This window comes from Physeter macrocephalus, chromosome 9, assembly GCF_002837175.3.
Source record: "Physeter macrocephalus isolate SW-GA chromosome 9, ASM283717v5, whole genome shotgun sequence".
Classification (NCBI taxonomy): domain Eukaryota; kingdom Metazoa; phylum Chordata; class Mammalia; order Artiodactyla; family Physeteridae; genus Physeter; species Physeter macrocephalus.
In genome coordinates this window covers 11,782,533-11,802,203 of record NC_041222.1, presented here as the reverse complement: position 1 = coordinate 11,802,203, position 19,671 = coordinate 11,782,533, and the positions used below count along the sequence as shown (strand labels likewise).

The following is a 19,671-nucleotide window of genomic DNA, read 5'->3' as shown; positions in this document are numbered from 1 at the left end:
CTCCGCGGCATGTGGGATCTTCCCGGACCGGGGCACGAACCCGTGTCCCCTGCATCAGCAGGCGGACTCTCAACCACTGCGCCACCATGGAAGCCCTGTTTGTCTATTCTTATGCCAGTATCGCACTGTCTTGAAAACGGTTGCTTTGTAGTAAGTTTTGAAATTGGGAAGTGTGACTCCTTCAATTTTGTTCTTCTTATTCAAGATTGTTTTGACTATCTTGGGTTGCTTGATTTTCCATACGAATTTAGGCATAATATTTTATATAGAAAATATAAACCTAAATTCATAAAAATGTTTGATAAATATTTAAAGCATATCTTCTTGAAAGAATACCAACTTATTAGATTGCCTGAGGCAACAGATAATTAACTTACCTGGGATTTGGTCCAGGGCCTGAATGTGGTGAGTGGTCATGGGAGAGAACAGCTTGCCTTTCCTCCAGGGTGTCTGAGCCAGGAGGTGATAGGCAGGCTGGACACGTTCTGAGGGCTGCAGGGAGCTGTGGCCGTTCGGTGACACAACCTAACTCTCTTTAGAACGGTTATACCCAAATGAAAGCTGTGGGTAGTGGCTCTGCCTGTAAGCTCTAGAGAAAGTGCCTGGAATCTTGGGTTTGCTAGAAGGAAGTCAGAAAGATGTGGTTCTGCAGGCAGAGTAGACTAAGGAATGTTGTTAATTTGGTGGGCATTTTCTTTGTTTTTCTATGTTTGTTGTGATAGTACAATATTAGCTGGGACCTGTCCCTCTCCTTTCTCTGCCTCTCATTAGAAGCCACAGAGATAAAAAGTCCATTTTCTGTAGTGAGAATGAAGCTTGGGAACAGATGCCAAGCAGGATGATGTGTTGGGCAGTGTGAAGTCAGGCCCTGAACTTGAGGCCTGCGACATGTCCCTGCCAGCTGCCCCTGTCTCGCCCGGCTGCTCTGAGCCCAGGACGATGGGGAAACCCATCCAACCATTTCTCAAGAGCTTGTCATTTGCTGGTCAGGGGCCTCAGCATTTATTGGCTTTCCTGTCATTTGGAGTCCATTTGCTTGGGAGCATTCAGAAATTCTCAAAGTCTGGGCTGTTGATAACCCTTTGTTTTCTTTTCCAGTTCTGCTCTCTCTGTTCTTTATTAAAAACACTTTTTATTATGAAATATAACACACATACAGAAAAGTGTCCCTCCAAATGATGTGCAGTTCAGTGATTTATTGTGAAGCAAATACTGTGTAACTTTCACTGGGGATTGGCTTCTGGATTGCCAATATCCAGAAGCCTCATGTTTGATATGTAAATAGTTTTTTTCTTTATCATTCAGTTCAAAATGTTTTCTAATTTTCAAGTAATTTCTTCTTGAATCCATGGGTTATTTGGAATTATATTTCTTAATTTCCAAATACTGGGGATTTTAGTAGTTTTTTTGTTCCTTATTTTACCTTTATGCAGAGAATGTACTCTGCATCCATTCAGTCCTTTGATGGCTCAGCTTTTATAAATGTTCTGTGTGTACTTGAAAAGATCTGAAGTAAGTGGGTGTAGTGTTCTTTGCATATGTCAGGTTTAGGTCGAGTTTACTACTTATGCTATTCATATATTCTATATCCTTGCTGATTTCCTCCCCCCCCATCAGTTACTGAGAGAAGTGTGTTAAAATTCCTACTATGATTATAAATTTATCTATTTCTCATTAGAGTTCTGTCATTTTTTTCCTTTATATATTTTGAAGCAATATTAAGAACATACAAATTTAGAATCATTATCTTTCTGATGAGTTGAAACTCTTATTATTCTGGTCTTCATTTATTGCTATGAAGTCTTCTCTTCATTTCTAGTGGAGACAAAGTCCACTTTTCCTGAGATTGACATAGATACCCAGCCTTCTTTTGGTTAATAATTGCTTGGCATATCTTTTTCCGTCCTATTTCTTTCAATCTTTCTGTTTCTTTACATTTTAGGTGTGCCGTGTCTGTTACAAACGGCAGGCACAGACTTGTTATTTTTTTCTTCTTAATGCAGACCTGGGATGATATCGTCTTTAAAAAGATCTTTATTTGTTTCTGTCAGTTGCTGGAGGTCACTAGCATCTGGAATAATCTTAATTCAATGTTAGGGACTCAGATTGAGGTGAGCTGCAGTCCCTTGAAGAACTGTGACCATGGTTTACTCTGTTCCTAAGGAGCAACCCTTTGGGGCTCCAACCCAAAATGTAGGGGTGCAGAAGGCCCCCACTTCTTGGCAGGCCCTGGTCTCCAACTCCTGTTCCTCCAGCCCAAGAGGCAAGAAACTCTGCTCAGGCTATCAGACTTTGTTACCTCTGGAATTTGTAAATACCCCCAGGAGAAAATTAGCCCAGAAAAACAGTAAACTTAATTGCATGGACCTCCATCCCCCCAGATCCTGCTTCGTAGTTCCTCTCTATCTTGTTACATCTCCAAGAAGCTGATTTTAAATATTTTGTCTAGTTTTTCTAGATTTCCTCAGTGAGTCTGTCATCCCAGGAATGGAAGCCCCCTACATATATTTTCTAATTTTTCTGACTTGTTTTTTTTCTTTTTCTTCCTTCCTCCCTTCCTATTGTCATTTCAGTGGGAATGCCTTCTATTTGCCAGGTGCTTCACTGATATTAGTTCCAACTTTTACAACAGCTCTATTAGGGCTGTATTATTATTATTCTTTCCATTGTACAGATGAGAAAACTGAGGATGTAGTGATTAAGGATCATCAGTGGTGGAACCAGGACCCAAACTAGGTCTTAATGATTCCAAAATGCTTTGCTTAGAGATACATGCTTCCTCTATTGTGTTTTTCATATTAGACTTGTTCTGCTGGAAAACTTCATTTGATAGTGAAAAAAATAATGAAAATGTAAAACATAATGAAAATAGGGGACTTCCCTGGTGGTCAGTGAGTAAGACTCCATGCTCCAATGCAGGAGACCTGGGTTTGATCCCTGGTTGGGGAACTAGATCTCACATGCATGCTGCTACTAAGAGTTTGCATGCCGCAACTAAGAAGTCTGCATGCTGCAACAGATCCCACATGCTGCAAAGAAGATCTTATTTGCCGCAACTAAGACCCGGTGCAGCCAAAATAAATAAATAAATAAATAAATAAATATTTTAAAAGCATAATGAAAATAAATGATTGACTCCATTGTATGGCTCAAAGCTATTAGCAAGCACATAACAGGTGCTAATCATTATATAATAACATACTTAACTTTGGAGAAGCCTGTAATATGAAATGGATACAGATGCTGAGTAATTTATAAAATGTGATAAAACTGACAATTCTGGAATTAAACTTACATGACTTTATAGATGTGATTAAATTATTATAATAAAACTTAAAGGAGAATTGGAAAATGCAGGATAATGTGAATTTTCTATATATTATAGTATTGTACACAAATGTGTATAAAAGAAAACCATTTGCTCTGCAGGTAAAGCATTTTCTTGAATGTGCTGGGCTGTCCTTGGGTTAATGTGGGACATTTCCAGATTTTGCAGTTTGGTGATAATGAGTATGGTTTAAATCTATCAAAATTCTTTATTAAGAAAATGACGGACCTCAAAAACTGGGAGTCTTCTTTATCCTTAGTCATACTATGCTGATTTATCTTAGAACTGTATTTTCTTAACAATTTTTAAAATTGAAAAATTGCTTCAAAACTGAGATCAGATTTATGTCACCCAATTGTGGAGGCAACATGGGTATGTATTAGTTATCTACTGCTTCATAACAGGTGATCCCACTACATATTGGCTTAAAAAACCAAACATTTTTTATCTCACTGTTTCTGTGAGTCAGGAGTTTGGGGATGGCTTAGCTGGGTGTTTTTGCTGAGGGTCTCTCACGTAGGTTGCAGTCAAGATGTTAGCAGACTTATGCTGGCAGAGCAATCTACTTCTGGAAGGAAAAACAGCTTGGGAAGCCACATGAATATGAAGTTTCACAAGAAGCAGAGAGTCAAATGAACAGGGTTGAATTGACCCATCATGATTTTTATTCCACCACGGCAGCCCCCTCCTCACTTTTGTTCTGCCAGCACTTACCATCAAAAGCCAGGGCCGCTTCTCCAAATGGAACTCAAGGTTCTCCCTCCTCAAAACAAAACACTTGAAATTCTACAGGGCTACATCCTGAGAGCTGTGTGGCTCCAGTTCCCCAGCACCACTACCGTTTCTCCCTTAGAGGCAGAGAGTGAAATGCATGAACAGGGCATAACCCTCTCTGAGTGTTAGCGGCTGGCCAGGCTCCATGTAGACCCAACCTCCTTTGTATGTTTGTCCTGTTATCATCCTCCTTCCTGTGGCTTTCAACACATGACAGCCCTTAAATGGGGAATTGCTTTTGGGGTGAATTGAATTTGGGGATGACTGCTGCTCCATGCTAGCCAGGCAAGTCCCTCATAAATGTAGTCTCCGCACACCTCTGGGTGGTGGGAGCTCCTTCTAGGACACATTCCTGCTGATCCTGTGTTCAGCAGTGGTGTGCAGCCCCCATCTTCTTGCTTCATTTTCTGAGTAGGTCTCTTCCTGACTGTGTCCTGAGAGTCGGAGCTCATCTTCCTGTGGCCCTCTATTTAGGAAGGTCTGCCGGATTAAATTTCTTTCGCTGGCTTCTATAACTTTTTTCCCATAGTGTCCAGTGAGTCCGAAACCCCCAAGTCCTGTACCCAGCAGAACATGGGTTCGTTGCTTTCTCTGCACTTTCTGAAGCTCACTCTCATCCGGTATTTTTCCTGCCATATGGGGCCCGTCTGTTCTCCCTTTACCTCTGGGCCCCCGCTCCCTGGTGACCTCCTGCAGCCTCTCTGGGCACCTGTCACCACCACCCTTTGCAGACAGAGTCGGTGCCCAACTGTAGCCCCATGGGAACTGGGGATGTGCCCTCTCCGGGGCTCCCCACACCCGGTGAGGATGACTTCAGGCCCTCTAGCCTGAACTTCCTGCATGTTCTCAGGCCACACCCTGAGCCTAGGGAGAAAGTAGGGATATTGACAAGACCACAGATTTGGGGGGGCTTGATTAGCTGGTACCTAGACCAGCTGAAGCCCCCAGGGATTCAACCTGACTTCCCCTCCTCCTGGTGGTTCATTTCTCTAGACTTGAAGACATTTCTTGGAGCCCACCCTCTCTTGGGCTTTCTCTTGGCTTCTCAAGCAAAGGACAAACCTTGTCCTGTGTCTGATGGCGCTCTCTGCTCCTGGACCCCAGGGTTGCATTGGCAGATGCCATGGTGCATAGTTAGAGGGCTGTGAGTGTTCTGGAAAACCAGTTCAGTGCACAGGAAAGGTTTGGGCAGAGTTCTGGTCTCTAGTTCTGGCTCAGTCTACCCTGGTCCCTCTGGGCCCAGGGCAAGTCATCTTTCATCTCTGGGCAGGACTGTTCTGGCTACCAAATGAGGAGGTTGGGCAAGGTGATTTCAGGAGTCTTAGACATTTGATGGAATGAACTAAGGGGAAGGACAGAGGGGACAGTCATGGCCAAGGGAAGGGTTCTCATTCTTTATCTTGCCGTCCCTCATCTGTGAGCCTGAGAATGGGCTGGGGTAGGGTATGTACTGCCCTGGGGACTTGGAGCTTGGTCTGCTGGGTCTGGTTTCTCTGCTGTTACAGGGTGTAGGCAGGGCCTGGAAGAGGAGCTGCGTGGAGCTGTGCAGACTCATCTGATTTCTGAGTCAGTCTTCACCCCAGGCCCATCCTCTGCTGCAGCTCCACCCTTGACCTTGCTCACGCCCCTGTCCTAGCCACTGGGCTCTGAGTTCCCTGAGGGTAGGCACTGTTCAGATCTGCCCTTCCTCCCTCAGGCCTTCGTGCAGGTGCCCGGCAGATGTTTCTCAAATGGAATTGTGACCATTTGTGTCGGGAGATTTCTCGATTCTGATTTCTGGGAAAGGGCTGCTGGAAGGTGATAGGTGTTGGGCAGCACAGTGGTTCCCACGGCTGTGGAAAGCCAGATGTGTTTGGGCCCGAGTCGGCTTTGCGCTTGTAACAGTTTCAGAAAAAATATGTTAACTGTAGATGCCTTTGGGTTGATGAGATCCAGTCCATGGCTGCTGGCCCTGTTCATCTGTTTCCAGCCTCCTTCTCCCACCCCACACTGGATCTGGGCCCAGTTTTTGTAGGAGGCTTCTCAGCTCTAGGGAGCCCCAAAGTGGTAATTGCTCAGACCTTGAACTAATAATACCATGGATTCTCCTGGCGCCTTTCATCCAAGGACCTCCTTGCCCTCCAGCATTATCTGATCCCCACACAGCTCAGAAAGTGCGATGACCCCTATTATTAGCTCCACCTCACGCCGAGGACACTGTGGCTCTGAGAGAGGAGGGTAGTTGGGTCTGGGGCTGGAGCAGACCTCCTGGGCTTCTGAGATCAGTGTCCTGGGCAGGAGAGTGGCAGGGATTTCTGATGGGTGAAGAGCTGGACCAGGGTTTGCTGCAGCCTGAATTGCTTGGGACTGTAGATTAAACACCCCAAAGTATGAGGGGCAAGATCATAGTGGTTGGTGGACTGCTGTAGAGCCATGAGACGTGGAGTTTCCCTCCTTTCTGTGCTATGCCTGCCCTTCTGCCAGCCAGCAACTAAGCGCGAGCCCCAACCCCCAGTCCAGTTTCACGGGGCATGTCCAGAGATGAACATTTGGGATGATGAGAGGTGTCTAACTGTGCCATGAGGAATGCTGGAGGGACTTCAGACTTCGGTGTAAAGGAGAGAGCCCAGAGACTGCAGAGTGAGGTCCAGTCAATGAAAGGTACTGAGAGACCACTTTTGGCTCAGTAAAGATGCAGCATGGAACAATCAGATCTATCTCAAAAGGGACAGGGCTCTCATTGTGGGAAGTGAGCTCTCCATCACTGGAGGTGATCAAGCAGAGGCAGATAACTTCTAGACAGCGTTGTCATGGATGGAGCAGATGCAGGGCTTTCTGGATGATGTGCTGGTTTGCTGCAGGCTGGGAAGCCCTGCCCTTCCCCTGTGTCCACTGGGTAGATCCAGTTCAGTGGTTTCTGGAGGTTCTAGGAGGAGTCTATTGGATGGAGAGAAGATTTTTCCACGTGTCATTGAGGAGGAGAAGTGTGGTCCTATCTCTCCTCTATCCATGCTGGAGAGCCACTGGGTGTCTGTGAGGATGACCTGATGTTCTGTTTTTTGCATTTTTAAAATAAATTTATCTATTTATTTTTGGCTGTGTTGGGTCTTTGTTGCTGCACGCGGGCTTTCTCTGGTTACGATGAGCGGGGACTACTCTTCATTGCAGCACGTGGGCTTCTCATTGCAGTGGCTTCTCTTGTTGCAGAGCACCGGCTCTAGGCACGTGGCTTCAGTAGTTGTGGCACGTGGGCTCAGTAGTTGTGGCTCGTGGGCTCTAGAGCGCAGGCTCAGTAGTTGTGGCACACGGGTTTAGTTGCTCCATGGCACGTGGGATCTTCCCGGACCAGGGCTGCCACCCATGTCCTCTGCATCGGCAGGCTGACTCTCAACCACTGCACCACCAGGGAAGCCCCTCTTTAGTTTTTTTTTTAAGTTTTATTGAAATATAGTTGATTTACTATGTTGCGTTAATTTCTCCTGTATAGCAAAGTGACTCAGTTATATATATATTTTTTTCATATTTTTGCATTATGGTTTGTCACAGGATGTTGAATATAGTTCCCTGTGCTATGCAGTAGGACCTTGTTGTTTATCCATCCTATATATAATCGTTTGCCTCTGCTAATCCCAAACTCCCATTCCTTCCCTCCCCTACCCCTGCTCCCCCTTGGCAACCAGAAGTCTGTTCTCTATGTCTGTGTGTTTCCTCTTTAGTTTATTTTTAATTATAAAAGTGCTATAGGTCATGGATATATTTGTTCTGTTACAACAAATACAGTAGTGATAGATTGAGATTCCTCTTGACTTCCCTCCCTCCAATTCACAGTCTCTTCCCTAGAGGTGATCACTGTTTTTAATTTGACATCCTTTCAGAAGACACACACACACACACACACACAGCACACCACACACACAGAAATATATACCATGTGTATTGTTCTGCAATTTGCTTGTTCTACTTAAAAACGTGTCTCGATAATGTTCCTATTCCAGGACTTATACTGCCCCCCCATTCTTTATATCAGCCCATACTATCCCGCAACACAGCTATAGTTCGTTCATTTAACCATTTTCATATGGATGGATTTTTCAGGTGTTTCCAATTTTTTACAATGCTGTGGTGCCAGCCTTTGTGCACACTTGAGTTTTTGTCTGTGATAGTTACCTGGAAGTATAATTGCTAGGTTGAATGATAAGGACATTTATATTTAATAGATATGGTCAGAAATTACCCTCCATTTACACTTCCTCCAACGGGGTATGAGGGTATCTGTTTTCCTGCATCTTTACCAACATTTGATATTATCGTCTTTTAGATTATCTGCCAATCAGATTGGGGGAAGGTGGTTTTTTATTAGTAATTTGCATGTCTCAGATCTCCATGAAGTTGAGCATCTTTTTGCATGTTTATGGGCCATTTTGTCATCGCTGAATTTCCAATTCAATATCCTTTGCTTGTTTTTCTATTGTGTTGCCTCATAACTTTGTTTATGATATGTTTAATTGTAACAGACATTTAAAAAGTTTTATGGAGTCAGATTTTTCTATCTTTTCCCTGTGGCCTCTGCTTTTTTGTGTCTTGCTTAAGAGGGCCATCTCTAAGCTTAGAAACATGTTCAGAGACTCTTCAGTGTGCTCTGGTCTAGGGCTCCTCAACCTTTAATGTGCATGCAACTTCCTGGGGATATTGTTAAACTGTAGCCCTGAATTCAGGAGGCCTGGGCCAGGGCTTGAGATGCTGAATTTTTAACTATCTTCCACATGCTTCTTGTGCTGCTGGTTCTTGGACCTCACTGTGAGTAGCAAGGCTCTAAGCCAAGGTCAGAGAAAGCCTCCTTAGCTTTTCTTTAGGGAGGTCAGGATTCTGTGGAATGACTGGGGGCAGTAGCATTGACTTCAAAGGATCTCTCTGCCCACAGCTGATCTCTTTCCTTTTGCTTTTCCCCAAACTCATTCATTGTATGTCCTTGTATTGTTATTGCCTTCCCAGAACATAGCTAGCTGTCTGTCACAGCTGGAAAGCTTTGGCCAACCCCCCAACATGGACTTCTGACTGAGACCCAGGATCCTTAACTCTCCAATCTAGCCTCACTGAGATGTGGATGCAACAGCTTTTCCAGCTGTCCAACAGTGAGAGCTCCCCAGCATTGACCTGGGCTGCCTTGTAAAGTAGTGAGCTCCCCATCACCTGGGGGAGTAAGGATGGAAATCAATACCGCTGGAGGTATTGACGTGGTGAGGAGGCTTAACTAGGTGGCTTCTGAGCTCTCCTCCAACCCAGAGACTGTATGAATCTTTGAATCGCTTCACATGAACAGAAGCACATTCCCGTCAATGTCACTCCATTTTTCACCTGGCAAGGAAATGAGGTGAAGCTGTCTCTCTTGTTGTTTCCTCAGGTCAGCTGAAGCTGTCCATCGATGCCCAGGACCAGGTTCTGCTACTCCACAGTGAGTATGGCTGTGTGCCGGGCTCACCAGGGAAGGCTGGGCTACTTGGCCTCCTGCATGGAGCCAGGGCCGGGTGGAGGTATTACCATGGCCAAGGCTACTTTTTCATCTTTGTATAGTGTCCTGCCATGTGTCTGTTGAAAAAAAGTGGGTATTCACTTGGGACTCCTAGAGACATTTCCCCGGTCCTGCTCCGACGCAGGTGGAGTCCACAGCAGGCTGGAGCTGTCCCCGGGCACCTCAGCATCCTCCTTGGCCCCAGTGGAGCAGGGCCACAGAAGAGCTTCCCTGTCCTTCCTCTCGTCTTTCTTCCTTCCTTTCTTCTCTCTTTCTCTTTTTCTCATCCATTCATTCGTTCATTGATGGCAGTGTCACGGCTAAGGTCGCCACCTTTGGAACCAGACTGCTCGTGTCTGAATCCCGACTCTGATACTTTCTTGCCAAGTGACCTTAAGCAAGCTTAGTTTCTCATCTGCTGGATGGCAATAAAAGTACCTATCTTATGGGATGTGACAAGGATTAAAGGAGTCAATATTAGTAAAGTACTTAGGACAGCGCCCAGCATGTGGTAAACCCTATATTAGTATTTGTTAAATAAGATAGAAAACCATAAATTCCAAAAATAGTGATTGAGCATTGGCCTGGTGCTAGGGGCTGGGGACACCAAGGAGAAGCACCCACCTCTGTCTGGGTGGTGCTGATAGGATGGCAGGAAGGCTTGGCAGAGGGGGCGATGCCCACATTCCATCCTGAAGGAGGACCGAGCCTGAGCCAGGCAGAGGGGAGCAGGAGGGCCGGGCGCTTCACGCTGGGGGAGCTGCAGATGCGAAGGCCTGGGGTCAGAGAGAGCACGATGCCCTTGAGGACTGTCTAACGTGCCTGTGGCGCAGCACAGGAAGGGGTGCAGGGGTGAGCTGAGACCGGGCCATGAAGGTCTGATGTGCCACCCAGAGGATTTTATACTTTACCTGCCATTTATCCATTTGTTTGTCCTTCTATCCAGCACACAAATAGTTACTGAGCTTCTGTCGTGACCCGGCTCTTCTGTTTGGGCCAGCAGGCCCTGCCTGTCTCTCCAGCCTCCCTGGCTCTTGCTGTTCAAGGCACCTTCCGCCCCCTGTTCTGTCCGGTTTTGTGCCCTCCTTGCCCCCCAATGCATCATGCTTGCTTATGCCCCTGCCTTCGCACCCGCTGTTCCTTGCGTCTGAGCCTGCCTTCTGTTTGAACTCCTTTTGAAGAATAGGTCTCCCTTCCTCTGATTTTGTAAGAAATATGCCTGCCTTAATCTCATTAAGACTCAGGAAGGAAGGCTCATTTTGGCTCACTTTTTCCCCTCAGGAATCACCCCCTGACCCACCTGCAGGGCTGAGTTTGTTGCTTCCTCCTCTGTGTCCTCATCACAGTCCTGACTACACTGTGTCACCCTGGTGTGTCCAGGATCTGTCTCCTTCAGTAGACGGGGGAGTGTAGCGAGGGTGGGGACCATGTCTGCCTCAACTCCACGGGGGCACAGGTAGACCAAGGGGTTCATCAGGCCTGGATCCCGCCCTCAAGAACCACACCCACAAGAAGGTCTCACGCAGGAGCAGTTGCTAGGATACCAGGCAGAGGAGACCAGCAGGCGCCTGGGGTCCTCCAATCTTGGCCTTGGGGGGCCCAAGGTGAACTTCCCAAGGACCAGCAGACGGGGGTTCTTTGCCTGCCAGAGCCTGACTCCAGCTGTGCAAACAGTTTTTGCCGAGTGCATCTTGGCCTCCCCCGGTCCATTTGTCCTGCACAGTTTGCTTTGGCTTCACCCCAGTCTTAGGCCCTTCATCACTTTCAGCCTGTTCCCCTCTCTCCTTTGGCTTCCCAGGCCTCACGCCTCAGACTACAGGGGCTCCATCTGAGCCAAGCCCTAGGGCTCAATTAAAACTGAACAGAAAAGAAAATAGAAAAGAAGCTCAGCTTCTGTTAGGTCCACTGTCTACTTTCTACAGACCTCAGGCAAACAAGCCACACTTGCTTTCGTGGCCAGACCTGCACCCTGCACCCCACCCCCCAATCCCTTGCCTTTATTTAGTCTTGTTTTCTTTAGCAAACCTTTCTTGAGCAGTTACCTTGCCAGGCACTCTACTAAGCACCTTAGACACGTGATCTCATTTAATCTGCACAACTACCCTGTGAAGTGGATATTATTATCACTAGCCCATTATTGTCACTGACCCATTACCAAATGGCAAATTCAGTCTCCTGGGTGAAGCAACTTGCTCTGGCTCACATGACTATGTCCTCCAACTTGGCCCTTCCATCCCAGGAGGCAGTCTTGTGTGGTGGAAGGAGCACTGGACTGGGAGTCAAGAGACAGGGATCTAAACCAAGCTCTGTCATTCCCATTGCTCTGTGACTTTGGGCACGTTTCTTACTGTCTTTGGATGCCCTTCATAGCCTCATCTTCACCATTGAATGAGGGGTTGGACTCCATAAACTACATTCCCTTTCAGGGAGTCAGGGAATTGAAAGCATCCTATAATGCCTCGGTGAAGGTGCTGCCTGAGTGTGGGAGATGGTGGGAGTGGGCTAGACCAGAGAGGGGGTAATATCCAGTGGTTGGTATGTAGATTAAGAGTATGGTAACGATCCTTCCCACCCACCCACTCCAACATTTTAATTCTCTGTTTAGTCATAGAAGGCAAAGGCCTGATGAGCAAGGAGCCTGGCGTCTGTGATTCCTACGTGAAGGTATATGATGAGCTGGAGGTGGGGTGGAGCGTGGTGAGGGACCACATCACCGGCCTGAGTTCCAAGGTCCCAGCACACCTGTGGGCTTCGGGTCATTCGAGGTGGCAGCTGTGGTTACATCATTTGGTCAGTAGGCGTTTATTAAGCCTAGTGACAAGGCCCTGAGCTAAGATGGACCCCCTTCCCTTAGCCTGGCTCGGTCTCTAGGGCTTCCTGCAAGCTCTGGAATCTTACGGGTGAGCTTGTGCATCACCCCGTAGGTGAGCACGGTGAGCGTGTGGTGGATGGAAATCTACAGGCAATCCCAAGCCCTCTGGTGAAAAGCAACATCTTCACCCCTCCCTTCCCCAAAACTAGAGGCAGGGTGGCAGTTTGGGTGGTGGGGTAGAGGGAGTGTCTCTGAGGGCTGGAGGATCCATCTGAAAGGAGCCCTTGCAGTGAAGACAGAGGCCCCACAGGGGCAGGGGGCCTACTTCCAGCCGGAGCCAAAGGCCAGGCGCCTCCCAGAGTGTGGCAGCCAGATGTCAGGTGCAGGCTTTGATGCACCACTCTGCCTTCTTCCCGAAGCTGCCAGGCTGCTCAGAGGCCCCTGTGGGCTGGGACAAGGTTAGGAGCGGGGTGGGAACCTGCGGCGGGGGATGCATGGCACTAGGACGAGAGCATGGGTGGGGGGCCTTGGGAGAGGCTGGCCTGGAGCCTCCTGGGAAGGGAGCACTCAGCAGCTGCTGGGAACTTAGAAGAGAAGAGGCCTTGTGCTTGGAGGAAGAGCAGAGATGGTCAAGTTGCACCCCGTCTCTGCCTGGGCCTGGCGCTGCCTCCTGGGTACCACCCCTATGAGGCCCTGTCCTGGCATCTGACTGCGGTGCCTCCAGCCCAGGGCTCCTCTTTCTTTCCTGGCATTTGATTGAGGACTCCACTCTGTCCTCTGCAGAAGCTGGTTTGAAGAACACTTGGGAAGCCTTTAGCTTGGAGATGTGCAGAGTCAGCCACTGGGGTTAGGTGATTACATGGCTCTGAGATCGGCTAACCCTTACTTTTCTCCGATTCAAGATTTCTTTGGTCCCCGAAGATAATCGACTATGCTGTCAGAAGACGCAGACCATTCCAGACTGCAGAGACCCAGTCTTCCATGAGCACTTCTTCTTGTAAGAGGCTGGAGCAGCTGGGCCCTCGAGAGCATAGGGAAGGAGTGTTTATCTGGAAACAGCTCTGTTTGCCAAATCTAGAATCAGATCTAAGCAGAAAAACAGTGACTTCTAAAGGATATCTTTGTTTTCTCATTTACTTGTGTCCTTGCATCCCTGGCACCTGGCCCAGCAGCAAGGTCCACAGTGATATGGTGTCATATGGCTGGTTATCATAACTGAAATGTCCAGCCTGAGGCTGGCAGCCCCCGAAAAAAGTAGGCAATTTCCCACTGTGCCTCGGGACAAACTTTCTCCTTTAGCAGAAGGAATTTTCCACGCTGAGGGATGTTTTGCCTCCCCTCCCACCCGTCCCCAACTTGCTAACCTCTCTGAGTCTTGGCTTCCTTATTTGTAAAATGGGGCTAATAACGTACCAACCTCAGAGAGCGGAGGTGTAAATGAGACAGTATAACACAGAGCATCAGGTGTTACTGTTATTATTATTTCTTCCCCTCATCCCTGAACTCTGGGGCCAATGGGAAGGTAATGGACATTTTGTATTTTCCTATTAGTGAAAACTAATCATATTTTGTTATTTTCCTTACGACACAAGGTAATTTTGCTTATTGTAGAAAAATAGAAAATATAGGTAAACAAGAAGAAGAAGAGAGAAAACACTCCTAGCCCTGCTCCTCACTGATATGTTTTGTGGTATTTCTTTTCAGATCTTTGAATTTGTGTGGGTGTGTGTTTCCAAAGATGAAATTGTTCTATAGTATTGTGTTGTAACCTCCTTTTCATCCCTAACAATGTAATGTGAACTCTTTCATGAATATAAATAGTCACCTCCCACACTATTTGTGCTCTAGTTTATTTAACCAGCTCCTTATGGTTGGTGTTCAGGTTATTTCCAGAATTTGCCATGATGATGGACTCTGTGGGTCTGGACTGGAGCTCGGCCCTGCTAACACACTGACTGTCTGGTTTGCTTTGCAGTCCTGTCCAAGAGGAAGACGAACAGAAGCGCCTTCTGGTCACAGTGTGGAACAGGGCAGGTGACTCCAGGTGAGGGGAAGAACTGCTGAGCTGGAGGGGAGATCCTGCTCTGGGCTCATGGGTGGCAGCCAGGTGGCCAGCATACAGAAGGGGCTCAGTTAGTGCTTGTTGGATAAATGAATGGTGGTGGCTAAGCTTGAGAGGCTGCCACTGCCCTGAGTCCCCGTCACTCCAGGTGATGCCAAGGATCATGTTACCAACGTAAATTTGCTGAGCCCTTGGTATCAATAAGACACTGTGCTGGCCACTGGGATGCCAACCAGCCTACATGTGGCTTCTGCTCCTAAGGCACCTACTTTCAGAAGAGGACACCAGGCTCTGCATGGAGGCAAATTACAGTCACAATACACACAGGCTCAGTTCCACAGGAGCAGAAGCTCCATGAAAAATGGGTCCATTTCTCTCTTAGTCACCACTGTACCCAGTGCCTAGCATGTAGATGTTTGGTGATTATTGGTTGAAGGAATAAAAGAACAAAATGAGTAATAGGACAGCAAGTGTGGGAAGAAGGAGAGTTCATCATGGGCTGAGGCGATCTAGGAAGGCTTCATGCAAAAAGTGGGATTTTGAACTTGGGGCAGAGCTCAAGAAGAAGACAAGGAGAGTAGGCTGGAAAGGGCATTGCAGGCAGGAGCACAGCATGAGCAAAGGCAAAGAGGCAGGAACACGTGCAGTGGGCTCAGGCTGCCATGAGGAGGCCAGTTTAGGAGGTGCAGAGTTTTGTGCAGGAGAAACCTAACAGGTTTCAGGCAGCCCAGGACACAGGAGGCGGATGTGGTCGTTAGTAATGGCGGTCAGTACAGAGCAGGGGAAGAGTGCTGGGTGGTGAGGGTGAGAACCAGCTGCTAAGGGAAGGGAATGGAAGTGGGTGAGAGCACTTGACTGCATGGCCTGCTGTGAGCTGCAGGGGCTCATTCAGCTGGTGCAGCCCAAGAAATCTGGGAGACTCTGTGGCCAGTAACATTTGTCCAATAATCGTAGAACAGAATGGTGACCGGAAAAGGGCCTAAGTGAATGAAAATCAGCTCAACTCACCAGCTTAGACCCAGAAAATATTTTTGGGCTCAGTGCTTTTTGGTACCCGAAATTTGATAGCTAGTATGCTTTTAAAGTTGAGCCTTCCTCAGCTTTCATAATGAAAGATTTGTCTTTCAATAGAGTGTCGTTTACTGATACTTTATCGTTTACTGATATCATAAACAAGAGCAATCGTTTACTGGGTGTTGACCACAAGCCGGGGTTTAACAGTGCATTATCTCATTTAGTTCTTAAAACAGCTCTAAGGAAAGTATGTTTTTGTCTTAAGTTTTCAGGAAAGGAAACTGAAGCTAGGAAAGGGAGTTACTTGCCTAAGGTCGCATGGCCAGTGAACAGCAGGGGCAAGATGGGAACCCAGGTGTTTAGACCCTAGAGTCTTCAGTCTCAACCAGTAGAGTGCAGAGGGCAGGGCAGGAGTGGAGAGGGATCTGCAAACTCATTGGTGTTGCTGGAGGGTCAATTACAAAGTAGGGACTGACTGGAGATAAGATGCAGAGGCTGGCATAAACCACATCGGATGATTCTGTAGGGTTTCTTTGGAGTGTGAATTTTCTCAGAAGGGCCAGTAGTTCTCAGTCCTGGCTATGCATCAGAACACCTGGGATGCTGGTGAGGAACATAGGTTCCCAGGTAACACATCAGATTGATTAAGTCCAAATTTTCACGGGCAGGGCCTAGGAATCTGCACTTACTCAAGTTCTCAGGGTGAACCTCATGCAGCCAGCTTGGTGTTTGGGAATCTGGTGATGGGGAGATACTGAAGGGTGTTGATCAGGGGAATGACAGATGTGTATTCTAGATCTATCACTCTGGTAGGTCTTTTGGAGGTTGGGGAGGAGCTGGGAGATTCTTGTGGTGACTCTGTGAGAGAGATGATTTAGGGATAGAGAGGAGGGAGACAGACCCAGGATATATTTAGGAGCTTGAACCAATAGTACTTAGCGGTGATCTGGCTGTGAGAGCAGTGGGAGAAGTCAAGGATAACTTCTGGGTAGCTGGTGACGTCTCCAGCTAAGCCAGAGTGTACCAGAGGGGAAGGGGAAGCAGCTGTGGATATGGTGAGATGGAGGTGCCCGGAGGGCAGCCAGCTGAGAGCTGTGTACGAGGGTTGCCTTTGCTGACCCAGAGCTCGGGGGGAGAGAGGTCTGTGGAGATGTGGGAGCCGTGCCCGCCAAGGTGGTGGGTGAAATTTTGAGCAGGTGAGACCACCCAGGAAGACAGTGGGTGCCAAGGACTAAGGGTCAGAATCCAGCCTTGAAGGGATGGGCACAGGAAGGGAAAGCCCTGAAGGAGACAGGAGGAGTGGCGGAGAGACGGAAGGACGCCTGGCGAGCCTTCTGGACGGAGGCAGACACCAAACTGGGAGTCACCGCTCCCTCTGCTGTGACCACTCTCCTGCGAGAGCACAGTGAGCCAGGCGGAGCCTGCTGGAGAAGGGGCAGCCGTGCACTTGGAGGTTTTTGGAAAAGAAAGTGAGGCTGGGGGAAGTGAGTCAGCGCCCAGTGAGGCAGCATGACAGAGGCAGTGTCTCCGCTTGTTGCCTATTTTGGGAAAGTGAGATTCCTTATTAAACAAAACACAGGCAAACTCGTGGTCCCAGTCCCAACCCGAAGCTCAAGAGGGACAGAGCAGGCTCAGGCAGACCTGCTTTCCCAACAGATGGCCCTGCCCAAGGTGCCAGCACCGCAGTGACCGGCTCAGTGGGTGGGAGGCATAGTATTGATCCATACCGGAGTGAGAAGACCTCTGAGCTGGAGGAGACAGACAGGACACTTGCCGGAAACTTCTGCCCTGCCGAGCACTCTCAGATCAAATTGTGCTTCTCCGAAGGATGAAGGCCGGACATGCAACTTCGCAACATGAAGGACAATTACAGAAGGAAGGAAACAAACATTTATGAACTCTTCTCTGTGCCAAGCACTTTACATACATTATCTCATTTAATCCTCACAGTGACCCTGAGAGGTAGGAATTATTACTGTCTCTCTCTTCAGAGAAGAGAAAACTGAGATTTACGAAGGCTAAGGAACTTGCCCAAGGTTATATAATACCTCATATTTATTAATCACTTAATGTCCACTAAGTGTGTGGACATTAAGCATATTCCATGCGTTATCTAATTTAATCCTCACAACACCATATAAAGTAGGCATTATTGATGTCTCTCTTTTATAGGCACAGAGAGGTTAAGTAACTTGCCCAAGGTAACACAGCCAGCACGTGGTGAAAACAACATGCAAATCCAGGTAGCCTGGTGCCAAACCACATTATAGTACACTTGACCAGCTCACCCAGGTGATAAGGGGCTCCAAAGCCACACCCTTTCTGTGTCAGTACACTTGTGCCTCAGGCCTCAGGCTACCTCTCATAGCATTTATAATGTAGTTTTATATAAATCATCCAGCTGAATATGTGGCGGTTACATTTTTTAAAAAAAATTGTTTATTTAGGCCTCGCTGGGTCTTAGTTGCGGCACGCGGGATCTTTGTTGCCACGTGTGGGCTCTTCGTTGCAGGATGAGGGATCTTTAGTTGCGGCACACAGACTCTTTTAGTTGTGGCATGTGGGCTCTTTTAGTTGCAGCATGCGGGCTTTAGTTGCGGCGTGCGGGATCTAGTTCTCTGACCAGGGATCGAACCCCTGCCCCCTGCGTTGGGAGCGCAGTCTTAACTACTGGACTGCTAGGGAAGTCCCGTCAGTTACGTTCTGAAACTAATAGGAAATGAAAAGGGAGCATCTGTTTCATGAATTCTCATGATCCTTCCAGTTATGGCTGTAAATTTGTATTAGAGAAGCAAGATGATCTACAAGGAAGTTCTGGGGGTGCTGGCTGATTTCAGCTCACACAGTGATTTCAGCTCTTGGTGGGAGCTGAGGAGAACCAGACCTCAGAGCAGTAGATTTTGGCTTAGCTCCAACTCGCCGTGAGACTGTGGATAGGTCCCTTCCCTTCTCTGGCCTCATTTTCTTCACCTGTAAAATGCAGTGATCTCAAAGATTTCTTTTGGCTTGCAGGTTCTGTGAGTTTTAAAGAAATTATAGACATTTTCAAACATATGCAAAGTTAGAAAATAGTATGTAATAAACCCTCACATACTCATATCCCAGCTTCATCAATTATCAATATATGGCCAATTTTATTTCATTTATGCCCTCACCCACTTTCCCCTCCTCCAGTGGATTATTTTAAAGCAAATCCCAGACATCATCTCATCTCAGCTATATAAATCTCTAAAAGATGGCTTAAGAAAACAACCACAATGCAATTATCACATTTAAAAATTAACAGTAACTCCTTAATATCACTGACTATGGAACTGAACTACTTAAAAGTTTTGTTTGATGATATGGTAAAAGCCAAACTGAAGCTTCTAGTGTCAATCATAGCATTTTCAGAACTTGTGGTCAGAGAACAATCTTAGAGAGAATTGTAATGTTATGCACCAAGTTAAAAAAACCCCAAAACACACAAAGCATATGTTTGAAAAACGTAATCTTTTATGCTAATAGTAATTACGTATATGGAGAGGCTGCTTGCTGTGTGTCGCACACTATCCTGGGTACCCTGTGCTCTTTCCTTTAAACTATTTTATAAACAACCTCAGTGCCAAGTGCAGTGCCAGAAAGTTAGAAAGCTTGTGACCAGAGATGGGGACTGAGCTTAAGGAAAGAAAAAATGATTGGAAAAATATTGTGCGATTTAAGCCATCAAATTAAAAATAAATTGAGATTAAATGGGATAAGTCTGTCACAGAAATAGTTTAAGCCCCTGAGAGAGAGAATTAAAGTACATTCCCTTCAAATAATGCATTTTCATTTTGTAGCGGGTCTCCTACCCTGTGCTCAAAAGTAAACTGAGCCAAGTACAGCCATCCCTCTGTGTCCATGGGGGATTTGTTCCGGGACCCCCGTGGATACCAAAATCCATGGATGCTCAAGTCCCTTATATAAAGTGGTATAGTATAGTTGGCCCTCCGTATCCATGGGTTCTGCATCCTTTCATACGGAGGGCTGGCTGTACTATTGCCCTTGAATGTTCCATGAAGCCTTACCTCTGAGCCTTTGTACCAGCTGTTCCCTCTGCCTGAAATGCTCTTCCTTTCCTTCTCTTTGGCTTAACTCTTTTTTTTTTGTTTTTTTGTTTTTTTTTTTGCGGTACGCGGCCTCTCACTGTTGTGGCCTCTCCCGTTGCGGGG

General features: G+C 47.1%; 1 protein-coding gene across 1 annotated transcript in view; it reads left to right on the top strand.

Annotated features, from left to right (window-relative positions):
- RGS3 (regulator of G protein signaling 3) overlaps positions 1-19,671 on the top strand; it is a 131,102-nt gene that overhangs the window by 5,160 nt on the left and 106,271 nt on the right. Inside the window, exons 2-5 of the mRNA XM_007109478.3 lie at positions 9,483-9,533; positions 12,196-12,254; positions 13,305-13,399; positions 14,378-14,446. Of these exons, the coding sequence (XP_007109540.1) occupies positions 9,483-9,533; positions 12,196-12,254; positions 13,305-13,399; positions 14,378-14,446 (274 nt within the window). The remainder of the gene's footprint in view (positions 1-9,482; positions 9,534-12,195; positions 12,255-13,304; positions 13,400-14,377; positions 14,447-19,671) is intronic.